The sequence below is a fragment of the Anoplopoma fimbria genome, chromosome 7 (assembly GCF_027596085.1).
Source record: "Anoplopoma fimbria isolate UVic2021 breed Golden Eagle Sablefish chromosome 7, Afim_UVic_2022, whole genome shotgun sequence".
NCBI classification, from domain to species: Eukaryota; Metazoa; Chordata; class Actinopteri; order Perciformes; family Anoplopomatidae; genus Anoplopoma; species Anoplopoma fimbria.
Window position 1 is genome coordinate 7254174 of NC_072455.1, and position 14866 is coordinate 7269039.

Genomic DNA, 14866 nt, shown 5'->3' on the forward strand with positions numbered 1-14866 from the left:
GCATGGAGCATTGTCCTGCTGGAAAAACCACTCCTCAGAGTTGGGGAACATTGTCAGAGCAGAAGGAAGCAAGTTTTCTTCCAGGACAACTTTGTACTTGGCTTGATTCATGCGTCCTTCACAAAGACAAATCTGCCCGATTCCAGCCTTGCTGAAGCACCCCCAGATCATCACCGATCCTCCACCAAATTTCACAGTAGGTGCGAGACACTGTGGCTTGTAGGCCTCTCCAGGTCTCCGTCTAACCATTAGACGACCAGGTGTTGGGCAAAGATGAAAGTTGGACTCAGAGAAGATGACCTTACTCCAGTCCTCTATGGTCCAATCCTTATGGTCGTTTGCAAACCTCAGCCTGGCTCTTCATTGCTTCTCGTTGATGAAGGGCTTTTTTCTAGCTTTGCACGACTTCAGCCCTGCCCCTAGAAGCCTGTTTCTAACCATCCTCGCCGTGCACTTCACTGACACTGGAATGGAATGGCTGCCATACACGTAGAGATGCTGATTTAAGAAAAGTTTGGAGTGGTCTCCTCATTTTTTCCAGAGCTGTGTATATACACTCACCGGCCACTTTATTAGGTACACCTCGCTAGTACCGGGTTGGACCCCCTTTTGCCTTCAGAACTGCCTTAATTCTTCGTAGCATAGATTCAACAAGGTGTTGGAAACATTCCTCAGAGATTTTGGTCCATATCGACATGATAGCATCACACAGTTGCTGCAGATTTGTCGGCTGCACATCCATGATGTGAATCTCCCGTTCCAACACATCCCAAAGGTGCTCTATTGGATTGAGATCTGGTGACTGTGGAGGCCATTGGAGTACAGTGAACTCATTGTCATGTTCAAGAAACCAGTTTGAGATGATGTGAGCTTTGTGACATGGTGCATTATCCTGCTGGAAGTAGCCATCAGAAGATGGGTACACTGTGGTCATAAAGGGATGGACATGGTCAGCAACAATACTCTGGTAGGCCGTGGCATTTAAACGATGCTCAATTGGTACTAAGGGGCCCAAAGTGTGCCAAAAAAATATCCCCCACACCATTACACTTCCACCACCAGCTTGAACTACAAGCAGGATGGATCCATGCTTTCATGTTGTTTACGCCATATTCTGACCCTACCATCTGAATGTCGCAGCTGAAATCGAGACTCATCAGACCAGGCAATGTTTTTCCAATCTTTTATTGTCCAATTATGGTGAGCCTGTGCAAATTGTAGCCTCAGTTTCCTGTTCTTAGCTGACAGGAGTGGTACCCGGTGTACATATATAATATATATATATATATATATATATATATATATATACATATATATATATATATATATATATATATATATATATATATATATATATATATATATATATATATATATATATATATATATATATATATATATATATATATATATATATATATATATACATATATATATATATATATATATATATATATACATATATATATATATATATATATATATATATATATATATATATATATATATATATATATATATATATATATATATATATATATATATATATATATATATATATATATACATATATATATATATATATATATATATATATATATATATATATATATATATATATATATACATATATATATATATATATATATATATATATATATATATATATATATATATATATATATATATATATATATATATATATACATATATATATATATATATATATATATATATATATATACATATATATATATATATATATATATATATATATACATAATATATAATAATACTATATATACATATATATATAATAATATATATATATAATATATATAATATAATATATAATATAATAATATAATACATATATATATACATATAATATATATATAATAATAATAATATATACGTAATATATATAATATACATATATACGTATACATATATACATATATATATATACATATACATATAATAATAATATATACATATATATATAAATAATAATACATATATATATAATATACATATATATATATATAATACATATATATATATACATATATATAATAATATATATAATATATATATATATACATAATATACATATATATAATAATATATACGTATATATAATATATATAATACATATACATATATATATATATATAATATAATATATATATACATATATATATATATATATACACATACACATATATATATACATATATATATACGTACATATATATAATATAATACGTATATATATATAATATATATATATATATATATATATATATATATATATATATATACATATATATATATATATAATATATATATACATACATATATACAATATACATATATATATATAATAATAATATGCACGTAATACACATCTATATATACACATCTATATATATATACATACATACATACATCTATATATACATACATACATACATATATATACATACATATATATATACATATATACATACATATATACATACATATATATATATATATATACATATATACATACATATATATATATATATACATATATATATATATATATACATATATACATATATATATATACATATATACATACATATATATATATACATACATATATATATATACAGTGGGTACGGAAAGTATTCAGACCCCTTTAAATTTTTCACTCTTTGTTTCATTGCAGCCATTTGCTAAAATCGAAAAAGTTCATTTTTTTTCGCATTAATGTACACTCAGCAACCCATCTTGACAGAAAAAAACAGAAATGTAGAAAGTTTTGCAAATTTATTAAAAAAGAAAAACTGAAATATCACATGTATATATACATATACACATATATATACATACATATATATATATATATACACACATATATATACATACATATACATACATATACATATATATACATACATATACATACATATACATATATATATATATATCCCATACGCGTATACTGTTACTTATGTACGCGCGCACGCACGCACACAAATAAATCAATAACCTGTAACCTTCCTCAAACTGAGACATAGTACACTGTCAACTCTGACACATTCCCACACAGGCCTTTTGTTAACTGACAGAGGAATCTGCATTAAAGAGAGGAAGAGGCTGAGAGACAGTGGGAAATATTATATTTCCGTCTTTTGCATAAAGTTCAATTCAATTCAATTCAGTTTATTTTGTATAGCCCAGAATCACAAATTACAAATTTGCCTCAGAGGGCTTTACAATCTGTGCACATATAGGTTGCCCTTATTAGGGGAGTCTTTAGCTGAAGTCTTTAAAAGGAAATTATAGAGAGAGGGGAGGAGGACAAGGACAGCCTGAGACCAAACCCCCTGTATTTTTTCTAAAGCTAGGTCCCAGACAGGCTCAAATGACAGTCAGTATGACAGAATCTCGTCACACCCTGCTATGAGAAGATCAGATCCAACTGTTTCTGTGCAATGCAAACTTTGTCTTTCCCAAACGTTCCCCAGTGATGTTTCTCTGGCCAGTAACTTTTCAGAGCATCCCACCAGTACGCGTATACTGTTGAGTTTTATCTGTTGCTAATTTGGGTTTATCAACAGGGCTAAACCATTAATCAAAGTCAAATCGATGACCCTGGGGAAATGGCCGAGGCCAGTAACATGTAGCATGGCTCCTGGAAGGATACAGGATTCTATTGCATAGTAACATCATTTTATTGTTACAGGCACCCCTCAACACATATCTTCACTCTCATCGGCTGTAGCTGCCTGACTGAACCTCCGTCAGGTTCAGATATTTATCCTGCTAGGTATCTGGAATACATTGCCTCGCTGCTTTGAACAGTTGTGGAGGAGAATGGAGGGCTGCAAAAACTGTCGGCGAGTGGAAAGCAGAGCTAAATTTGGGTAATTTGAAATTAAACATTAGAAATATCAGACATATCAGTAACAGGATGGGGATGTGGAGCTGAGTGCATTTTGTACTGTAAGAAGCAGCATTTTCATGTGTGTGTTTATCTATTCATGTGTGAAAATAATGTAAATATTTTTTAGATTTTGCTCAAAGTTCTTCTTAAATGACCCCACTTCATAGTATATTCCATACATTTTGAGAAGATCTGTTACTTAATAACGCCCGCTCCCTGTCAGCTTTATATTCTTTTTTATCAGCAGTCTCACTAACTGTAAGCCTAGACTGTATAAACACACAGCCTCTGTACTTTCCTTTCAGTAATCTGCCTCTCAGTCACTGCTTCTGTTTTTGAAGAGGTCACAGGTCAGAAACACACAAGAGACAGCAACATTTTAAACAAGCCAAGTGGGTGCGGTGGGTGTCCTCTTTTTCCTCACACTGCTGGCTTCCTTCTCCATTCATTCCCTCCATCCACACCAGGCATGAAAGGATAATGAGGAGAGGAGTGGCCACATACTGTCCATAAACACATAACTGAGTTGGATTAGGGTTTAATTGACACAGGTTCTCCCATACTGACATGCCATACGACAACCAGTCGACAGTCTGAAATACAAGGATCTGCCTTTAAAAAAAGGATGTTTGCCCATTGCACCATGTCTCTCTCCATAAATTGCAAACCTATGGATGCACACGGTCATAGATGAACACTGATATGGATGAACGCTGTTATAGAAGAAACTGACACTGACCTCCTCTCAGGGCTGAGGAAGGCCTCCCTCTCCTGCCTTTCAGGGCTCCTGAACCTGCTCCTCTTCTCGGCCTTTCTGGCCTCTGCCTCCAGCCTTCGGGATCGCGTAGTGTCATGGTGGCTGTAGGAGTGGCCGCCCCTATGGTTGGCCGGGTGGCTGTCGGTGCTGGTCACAGTGCTGCCGCTGGCGTCCGAGTCTAGAGAGCTGACCGAGCCGCTGATGTGTGAGCCGTTAGAGAGCAGTGAGCTTCCGGAGGGGAAGGGGTCGCTGGGGGCTGGGGAGAGGCAGCGCGGGACACCACCCAGACTTGAGCATGAGCCTGTTGGGGAAAGCAGGTCATTGGGGGGCTGAGGTGCAGATCCGTGCAGCGCCAGGCCGCCCCGGTCCACATCGTCGCCATTCAGTGAGCCGGCATCAGAGCCCTGTGGTTTAAAGTCAACTTCAAGAGAGAAACAGAAGATGAAACCTGTTAACACTAATAAAGCAACAATCATGACTTTACTTTATGTTTGTTATTATCTTTACTGTAATTCATTTTTTTACCCCTTATACATCAGGAACATTCACAACATTTGTTTCACTTTTTTTATTTCATGTTAATGGATTTTAAACTGCTTTATTAAACCGCATTAACTGCACTCTTAAACATGTTTTTCAAGCTACAAATTAAATGATTTGACTGTGGTTCCATCTCAGCACTTCTTTTATTTCAAAAATAATGCAGTGGGAGGAGTTAGGCTCACACCTGGGGGCAACGTTACACTACACAGAGGTCTTCTATACAAAAGTTGGAATTCTTCCTTACCTGTGGGGGGCATCGGTGATCCAGGAGGCAGGTCAGGGGCCCAGACTGCAGCCCCCTCAGCCTCTCTCTGGTTCAGCTCCTCCTGCCAGATAATGGAGCTTGAGTCTGGAACCTTCTCTGCCTCTGGGATACCAGTGCCGGTCACTGCTACCTTGGCTGGACCTGGTTCCTGGACATGAACACATGAAACAGTCCAAAACAATGAAACAAGACAAGTGGATTATAAAATCAAGCTTTGGCAGGTACCTGTTGTGTACTGTGTAAGAAATCTTACCTGGGAGGTCGTAGGCTCTACCTTGCGTTTCTTCTTCTGGTTCTGTTTGTTAGTTCGGGGGTATACCACCAGCTGTTCACTCCACCTGGACACAGAGGAGAGTGTTTTGTACATGTTTGTGTGCACATTCTATCCTCCCTGACCCATCAGCAGACACATCCTGACAACTAACCCATTGATGATCTCTTTATTCTCTCCTCTGATGAAGTACTCCTGGTCCGGGGTGATGATACACAGGGAGTTCTTCTGACCAGTCTTGGGCTCTGCGTCGATGACGTCTGTGCAGATGTTCATGTTCACTGTGCCCTGAGGCAGCGTGCTTGGCTAGAGGAGACACAATATGACATATTAGCCAGTGTATAAGCTTATATTAGCAGACAGCTGAATGAAGCATGGAAATAATATTAATTTAGTTTACACATAACTCAACAAAGTTTTACATCACTAAAAGTACAGATTATTGGACAGAGCACAATAATCTCAGTGGAACATAAAAAAGGAAAGATCAATTTGAAGGGGGTGCTTGAGCCACTGGTTTGTTTCCATCTATGTCCATTCCCATGTTTGTTTCAATATGGGTGACTGCCCAACTAAACACTGATATCATTGCAATCACATTTCAAATAGTTCAAACTCAAACAAAGAAGATCTGAGGGCTGCAGTGTTTCAGCATTTTTTAAAACTAAATCTCTCATTCCTAATCTGCCGTTCTTTTTGAGAGAGAATTCCCAGCACCTCAGGCTTGTTATTCGTGGGCACTCCGTTGCCATCATCAAATCACCATAGTAACTAGGCAAATCCTTTGAGCGGTAGCTCCCACTGACTCAAAATGGGAGATGGCAGTGTATGGATGTCAGACTAAAGCAGCTTGGTGAGTGATATGGTCGTGATCTATCACAATAAAGGTAATTTCACATCTCCAGAACGATAAATATTACAATATTGCATGTTTTCTGGTTATTCAATAACCAAATAGTTCATACTACACGGTAAAGCCCATTTTAATATTTTGAGTATTTTCAAGGCGGCAACCTCTGGTTCTGAAAAGTGATGCCATTGTGGAAGTGCTTTTAATTTGCATTCTCTCTACTGACCAGTGTTATGGTTGTGTGGAAGTCTATGAGAAAATGACTTCTTACTTGATTTATTCCCTCAGTAAACATTATGAACTTAAATTTATGGTCCTTATCTCTGGTTTCAAGTCTTCTTCAATACAGCATGATGTTCGTTTAGTAAATTATGGTCCATTTAGAGTCAAATAGACCTTAAAGCAGCGTATGCTTTAGGACGGGGCTACACAGTGATTGACAGGTCTCTACCACTTAAAGAGCAGTATACAGAGTTTCAACGTAACTCCTCCTCAGTCCAAATGTGGTCACTTCTGTTTGCTGGTTGCAAAAAGTAAAAGATGTCGCCGGCTGATGTGCCGAACTCAGGTCTTCATAACGGCAATCCACAAACCAATGGGTGACGTCAAGATGACTATGTCCACTTCTTATATTCAGTCTATGGTGTTTTCCTACTTTATTAAGAACTTTAGTGCAGGCTTGGCTGCTATTACAGTATACCAGAGTATTTAGAAATACTGACAGTATGATCTTCAATATCATCATAAAAACAGGTGCTGCAATTTCTATGCTTGATGTGATGTATTGTAGTGCACAGCACGCATCAGCAGAGGTCGGTCCCTGGAAAGATGGCAATTGTGTGTTTTGGGTTAAGTCTTCTTCGAACTACAAATGCTTATAGCTCATAGTTCCTTTTATTCAACTGCCAGTCTGCCACCACCACCCTCTCCGTTCGGCCCACTGTTTTGTCCTAATCCACTGTACAATAAGGAGGGGTGGCAGTATGAAGTTCGTAGCAGTGCAGTGTGTACATTCAATTTAAGCTATTAGTCAGTGAATGAATGCTATATGTCTTGCTTAACACCTGCTAATTGTGAAGGGTATTAACATTTTAGCAACAACTTCAGGCATATTTTGCTCAACCCCCCATTACTTTCAAGTAATGGAAAAATATGCATAATGTTTTTTGTTCTGTGTCTTCTTATGAGCTCTTCTTGCTGTGGTTGGGCTGAGTCTGAGACCGTTTCAGTATGTTGTTCTTTCCTCTTCATTGGAAAACAGCTTCTCTCCCAAATAAAAGGATCAGACATTATATGAACATAAAAATAAATATTGCCGACAAGCAGCTGATTGTTCGACATTGCGATAGAAACGATGTAGGAAAAATATAAATAGACATTTTTACATCATTTGATAATATATCTTAATATTGTAGATACATATCGTTAATTTGCCCAGCACTAATGTAGAGGTGTCTGCTTCCCAAACCAGCTACGACACAGAAGTGTTCACTTATGACACTGAAATCTATTTTTAATAGTAAAAACATAGACATACTCAACAATACACTGATGTAAGTTTTGTAGGACAGGTCATAAACGCCTGATAACTTATTGTCTCATTAACAGCAAAGCAAAGAAATCCCCTAAACTTCCTCTCCAACCCTCTCTGTTTCTTCTCTGAATCCTGCGGCTCTGTTATCAAGCTTTGCTGCTACAGCTGTAAACAGGTGCTGAGTCCCTTTCCAGCTCCTTTTAAGGCCACTGAACAGAAACCAGATCCAGCTTTATTAAGATCTGTCTGTAAACCCCCAGGAGTTGCCAAATATGGCAATAACATTGCGTCCCACTTAAGAACTAAGACGCTGTAGAAGAATTTCCTCCACTATGAAGAACAACATCTTGTTTGAGAATAAGTAGCTGTGTGGAGCCCTGCAGTGTGGTAAGTGGTATTAACTGAGAGGAGAATGGTAACATACATGCATTACTTTAAGTGTGGTGAAAAGCTGAGACTACATACAGTATATTATGCGCTTGACAAATCTATTACTAATAATAGGCCTTTTGGATTGTTTAAATAGTTCCAGAAAGTATGGAGCCATAGAAACTCGACTCAGGAACTTAAGTTCCTTTGCACATTTCTGTCACATTTCCTCCACGTCTATACAATTATTAAGACTACAACAATTAGTTGATACATCAATAAGTCTACTGACAGAAATGTATCGACAATTTGTCGAATAATATTGTTATCATTTCTCTAGGAAAAAATGCCAAACCAACAAGTTCGAGCTCTGTATTAGCTCTGAATCAATGTCAATTTGCTTCTTTAACTCAATATATTTGGGTTTTAGATTGTGCGTTGAAAAAAACAAGACAGTTGATGATGCTGCACCTTGGTCTTTGGAAAAAAGTCTGACATTTAATAGACCAAACAGTTAATTGGCTTATTTTTATTCTGAACAAACAACAGTGTCTTGCATAGATTATTGCAAGATGTGGTTTAAGTGCTGAACAAGCAATCCAGCTGCAACAATAACCTGATGGACAAACAGGACAAATCCACTGTATACTGCCAGCTGCAAAGAATGTACATGACCGGCAACTCAGTCCCAGTTCTCCTGTCCATAGAGTTGGCAGCAGAGATTGGGACTGGAGTCGCACTCACAGTGACTATCGATGGTACCACTGGTACCAGCTGTGCTTTCTGACTCGTACTTCCTCCGACAACCTGGTGATACAGACACCCATTACAAACATAAGAGACCTGACACTTGACTTGGACTTGTGACCAAGGACTCGACACTTGACTTGGACTTGTGACCAAAGACTTGACTTAGAACTTATGACCAAAGACATGACTTGGACTTTTGCTCAAAGACTTGAGAATTTACTTAGACAAAAAACAACTTGTGAGCTTCTCTGGTTGGCAGCCACGATGTTGCAAGCGTTTTTTGGACACATGCGGCTGACAGCCTGTGAGGTGTGTGTCTAAACGGCATACTCTGTAATTCAAGCCCATTGGCCCTGCTGTGTGTATGTGACGGTGAGTATCAAGTTAGCAGTATCGTTATAGCTGTGAACGTAGCAGTGCAGTGTGTGTACAATTTATGTGTCTGTGAATAAATGCTACAACACAAGACAAATTCCTATGACTTGCTTGCCACCTTCTGATCAAAGTGAAGGGGGTAAACCCGAAAGTTAGTGACAACAATCCAATTCAATTTATTTGTATAGCCCAAAATCACAAATTTGCCTCAGAGGGCTTTACAATCTATACAGCATACAGCATCCTCTGTCCTTAGACTTCCCCATCAGAACAGGAAACCCCCCCCCAAAAAAAATGTTTAACAGAGAAATAATAGGAAGAAGCCTCAGGGAGAGACAGAGAGGCATTTCTCTGCAAGGATGGACAGAAGTGCAATGATGTCATAACAACAGCAATGGCCAAGACTCCCTTAAGGTGGATTGACCTTTAAGGTGGACCAGCTATTCTCATTTTAGTGACAAGCTGCTCCCACAAGATACTTGGGGGGTCGGGCTCCTGCAGTTACTAAGCAACCAAAACCTGCATGCTGAGATGACAATGACGATAAAGTTGCGGAGATTTAGAAGTAAGCCTCACTGACAAAACAAAACAAAGGATTTCCGGAAGCTGAATACAACACAGTGGCTTTACTGCTCGTCAGTTTGGCTGACCTTTCAACTGGATGTTGTGTCGACGTTGGGCATGAAGGGTGAAGCAAGTTGAACAGATCGTAAAGCTCTGGATAGCCCTGCACTCACATGATTAACTTCTCCGCCATATATTTACCGAAGACTAAATTAAAGGAAGAAAGAAAAGACTTCTAGCATCTCTAATTGGTTGTTCGTTGTCACATGACATGCGCTGCGTGCTGCAGCATTCCAAAAGTTGAACTATTTTTTTTTATCTCTTTGCACCCTGAAAAAGTCACTTAAGAATGCTTAGGAACCATGACAATGTCACGCTCTCTTTTAAGCATGCCCTCCACACGTCTACACTGACAACAATGGATTTGAAGTTGCAAAAAAAGCGACATAAGAACGATCCCCAAGTCCAGCTGGTCCTAGGAGTATAAAAGAAACGTGGTGCTTATAAACCACCCAATGCTACAGGCACAGAAACAAAGGAGATGCGTCCGCCAAGGCTACCATTCAAATTTGAATGAATTGTCATGATTTGAGTTCTACATAACTGGGCCAATTTCATATCCTCAGATTGTGTCTGCCTTCCAGCCTTGTGGCTGACATTTTTTTACCTTTTCAATGGGATCTTATTCAAGTCAATAACTTTCTCACAATCTGCCATAAAACCCACTAAGACATTGAACTAAACATAAATAATACAGCCCACTGGAGACCGACAAGTAAAATGTTTTATACTAAAAAAGGGATGTCTATAAGGTCATTACCACATGCTAAAATCTTTATACTTTTATTGCAGCCCATGCCCAACAGTAAACTTTCCAAAATATCTGTCAAAACTACATGAAAAAACAACAGAGCCAGCTTTAAGATTAGGTAGAATATACCTACTCCCGAAATTATAACTCCTCCAGGTGGTTTTTACAGGCCAAGCCAAAGGCAAGTCCCCCTCAGCAGGCTCTGGAGACTGATCTTTTATATGGTACCTCGACTCAGTGCCCTCCATCAAAACTCTTTACAGGCAGGAACTGCCAGTCCAGCTTCTCCCAACACTGCCATGTTTGAAATACTTAACAGCGAAATCAAACCAGAGAATACTGTTGACTAAAAGGTTAGTGAAATAACTACTTTTCATTTTTTTAAATATAATGTAGGACAGAGGCATTTCTGGAGCAAATGGGTCAACTTCCGACCCTTCTTTCAGCATGTTCTTCTTGTCATTGATCTTTTAACCTTAAAGCTTTCAGGGTGGTCTCACTGTATGTCCACCCTTCCGGAAAAATGTCTTTCTCCAGGACGTTCCATCTCACTTCCTATCCATGTGCAGTTTTCATCTATATGTGATTAGCATATGCAACGGTGATATACATGCTAAACAATTTCTCTAACTGTTCAACTCACTGACTATCTGCATTAGCAGCATCAGCAGAGCTGGGTGCTTGCTGTGGCAGGTCGAGTGTGGAATCTGTGTCTAAGGCATATCTGACGTTTCCTCTGTGGTTTTTAGGGTTTGCAGCTCCCTTTCTCTTGCTCTCTGTGGTACCGGGGCTGCAAGCTCACTGCAGTTCACCAAATAAGGGCATTGGAGGAGGAATGCTGCTTTGGATGAGAGAGCATCTTTCCCTCTGCATGTGGTGAAAATAGTTCGGCTTTAAGTGGCCACTGCTTCAGATAGCACCCTGCAGTCTGCTGGGTGTAAAATAGCAGACAATGTCATCGGTCCCTGGACTCTGTACTTCAAGAGGATTCAGATGTCTGTTTTGGGATAAAACTGTTCGGAGCCAACCAAGCATACACACCCTGATCCTAGACTGACCAAACACAAAGCTAAAACACTTGCATTAGCAGCATTATGACTAAGGGCATGTCTAAACTATCCTGTTTTTGTTTGAAAACGCGTATCTTCTGCTTCGTTTTTCTGATAGTGCCGCATTTTCCTGATAGTGTGGTTGGCGGAAAATGAAGCAGTTCAGAAACGATGACGTAGGCACCCGCGTTCGCTATTTGATTGGGTCTTAGGAGTTACAACGTGTCCTTTCCTGATTAGTCACCCCCTCACCACGTGATACTTTTCCGGAAGAGAACAACAACAACAGCCTTGATTACCGATCGACTACCAGGTAAATTCATCATGGATTATGTGGTATTTGTTGCGAAGCGAAGAGAGCAAAATGTACAGAGGACAGTATCTTTTATAAACCGTCTTTGTTCAACACTATTAAGAAAAAAAAATAGGGCTGTTGGGGGGGCATTGATATTGTATTTCCACTTGAGTTCCAAGTCTGTTGTCAAGGTTTTCACTTGGTCACATGAATTGATCAAGAAAAAGTTAAGGACGCTATCTGTGTGAGGTGGTTGGAGGCAGGGCAGTGATGAAGGATGCAGGCTTACAGTTTCTCGTACGTGGGAGAGACTTTTGAGGCTTTGAGGAAAGCGATAGTAGTTTCTTAGTAGTAGTGTAATCATGAAACCGAGAAGAAACAAGCGAGAGACATGTGTTGACCAAACGTATGGACCCATAATCTAGTAAACTTTGTTTAATAACTGTTCATTGTAAAGTAAATTTGATGTCTGTGTGGGAGGGATAGAGTTAGACCTGCAGTGTTGTAACTAAGCTTGAAAAATAAAACTTCTAAAAATTTCCACGAAATGTTTCTGAGTTTATGGAGGAAGATTTTAGAGGAAGTTCTTAAGTATCAAGCACAACTGTTTTTATTTATTTATTAAAGAGTAGTGTAATTGTATTATCTGTAACCAAGCGACCAAGGTACTGTTTACACTGGCGTGCGCACGCCCAGTGTACGTGAATAGTCATGTGATATTCGTTTTCAGGGGAGCAAGTCTGGACGCAAATAATTTCGAAAACAATGCTGAAACGCATGTGTGGACGGAGATTTTTTTTTTTTTTTAAACTGTAACATTAAAACTAATGTAGACAGAGTCTAAATAAGAATGGCACTAAAATGGTAACTATATTACTGGTTGATCCAAAAAAACAATGCACTGACAACAACCATAAGTGAAGACGAGTTCATCAACAGTCTTGGATCATACATATTGAAATTTAAAAATACAGATCTTAAAGAACAATAAACAATGAGATGACCTAGATCTTTGCTGTTTGCTGATCATTTCTTATTTCTGTGTGTCAAATACAAGTGAAAAGGAAGTCAATATTGGTGGTGTAAACTGAGGGAAGATGCATCTATGGATCCCATCTCTCACTTGTACAGCTATGATGGAAGTGATGGAATGACATTAAAAAGGTGAGATATTGTTATAATAAGAGCTAGCCTTGAAGGGAAAAAAATCTGGCTTACATCTTGAACATAGTAGACCGCTGTGGACCAAAATCAAATTCAGAGAAAAAAGTTGTTTTACTTTTAATCGGCACAAACATGAACATGAAGGAGACCAGAACTCAAGCTCTCCTGGCTGTGTGCCAGAACCCTGCTCAAGTGTCTTGATAGGGTTACAAAAATAACATTTTCTGCTTGTACTCCTTGTAATGAGAGGTCTGTTGATGAACAGCACTCAAGTGCAGATAATGTGTCAAATGAAGTGGATGTGGTTCCTGTAAATCCCTCCAGTTCATAAAAGCCACATGAGAGGAATGAGTTAATGAATTGAAACCACAAACCTTGTCTCAAACAAATCCCATCTGCCCTGTACTGGTGGCTTGACCCATTGGGTAAATAATTTTGAGCATGATGAGATCAAGACCATTTATGTGTTGTTATTAGCTCAGAGGTTTTGGAGAGTTCCTATCCTCGGGGTCCACAGCACAAAGCAGCCATTTCCCTGCCCCACTTTTCCTTCCGTGTGGAGAACATGAAAAGACCAAAGGACAATGAGGCGGACGGTTTGGGAATCACTGTTTCAATGGGAGGAAAAGACAACGGCACACTAGCCTGGGTGTCTCTGGAAACGCATTACACAGTGGAAACAGGCAATGCAAAGTTTCCTCCCATTGTCATCACTGGAAAAACAAAGAGATTCCCCAAATGTGACTTTGGCTGGCTTATACACAGAGGCATAGTGGGCTACTTGCATATGCCTCACTGTCCTACTCACTTACAGGAACACTTACAGGAACACAAGTCTTATTGTAAAGACTTGTAAGACCACAGGACATTGTAAAAATAAGCAATGTGTTAGTTCCAGCGCCACAACTCCACGCAAGGAATAATGTTTAAGTCATGTTAGTAGTGTTTGGTGGTCACAGAAATGTCTGGTGGTCAAAGAAATGCAGAGCTGCATCTACCGGCTTTGTGACACGTGTAGCGGTACTGAGGCCCGTTCATCACTGCTGGGAGCTTAACTTGTGTTTATAATTATAGAATTCTGTTCTCATTCATTTTAGGGGTATTGTTATTGAACTCAATATATCACAGCATAAAAGCCAGCCACTCCAACAGCCCAAAACTAGGGTCAACTATACCCTCTTTTTACATTGAACATTAATTGGATTTCACCATGCTTTGGGTTCAGTTTCACAATGTGGCTTCTATGAAAGGAGAACAGTAAGTCTGAACAGTAAGTCTGCATTACTTACCGATTCGTCCAAGGCAAAGCGCAGACAGCCATGTTCGTAC

At 38.6% G+C, this 14866-nt stretch overlaps 1 protein-coding gene across 4 annotated transcripts in view; it reads right to left on the reverse strand.

The window, feature by feature from the left end:
- Positions 1–14866, reverse strand: part of mprip (myosin phosphatase Rho interacting protein) — a 50616-nt gene that overhangs the window by 19527 nt on the left and 16223 nt on the right. For all 4 annotated transcript variants that reach the window (XM_054601287.1, XM_054601285.1, XM_054601288.1 and 1 more), the window contains exons 3-7: positions 14827–14866; positions 5931–6082; positions 5759–5843; positions 5485–5653; positions 4680–5118 (exon numbers count right to left, since the gene is read on the reverse strand). The exon at positions 14827–14866 is cut by the window's right edge and continues 26 nt beyond it. In XM_054601287.1, the coding sequence (XP_054457262.1) occupies positions 4680–5118; positions 5485–5653; positions 5759–5843; positions 5931–6082; positions 14827–14866 (885 nt within the window). The remainder of the gene's footprint in view (positions 1–4679; positions 5119–5484; positions 5654–5758; positions 5844–5930; positions 6083–14826) is intronic.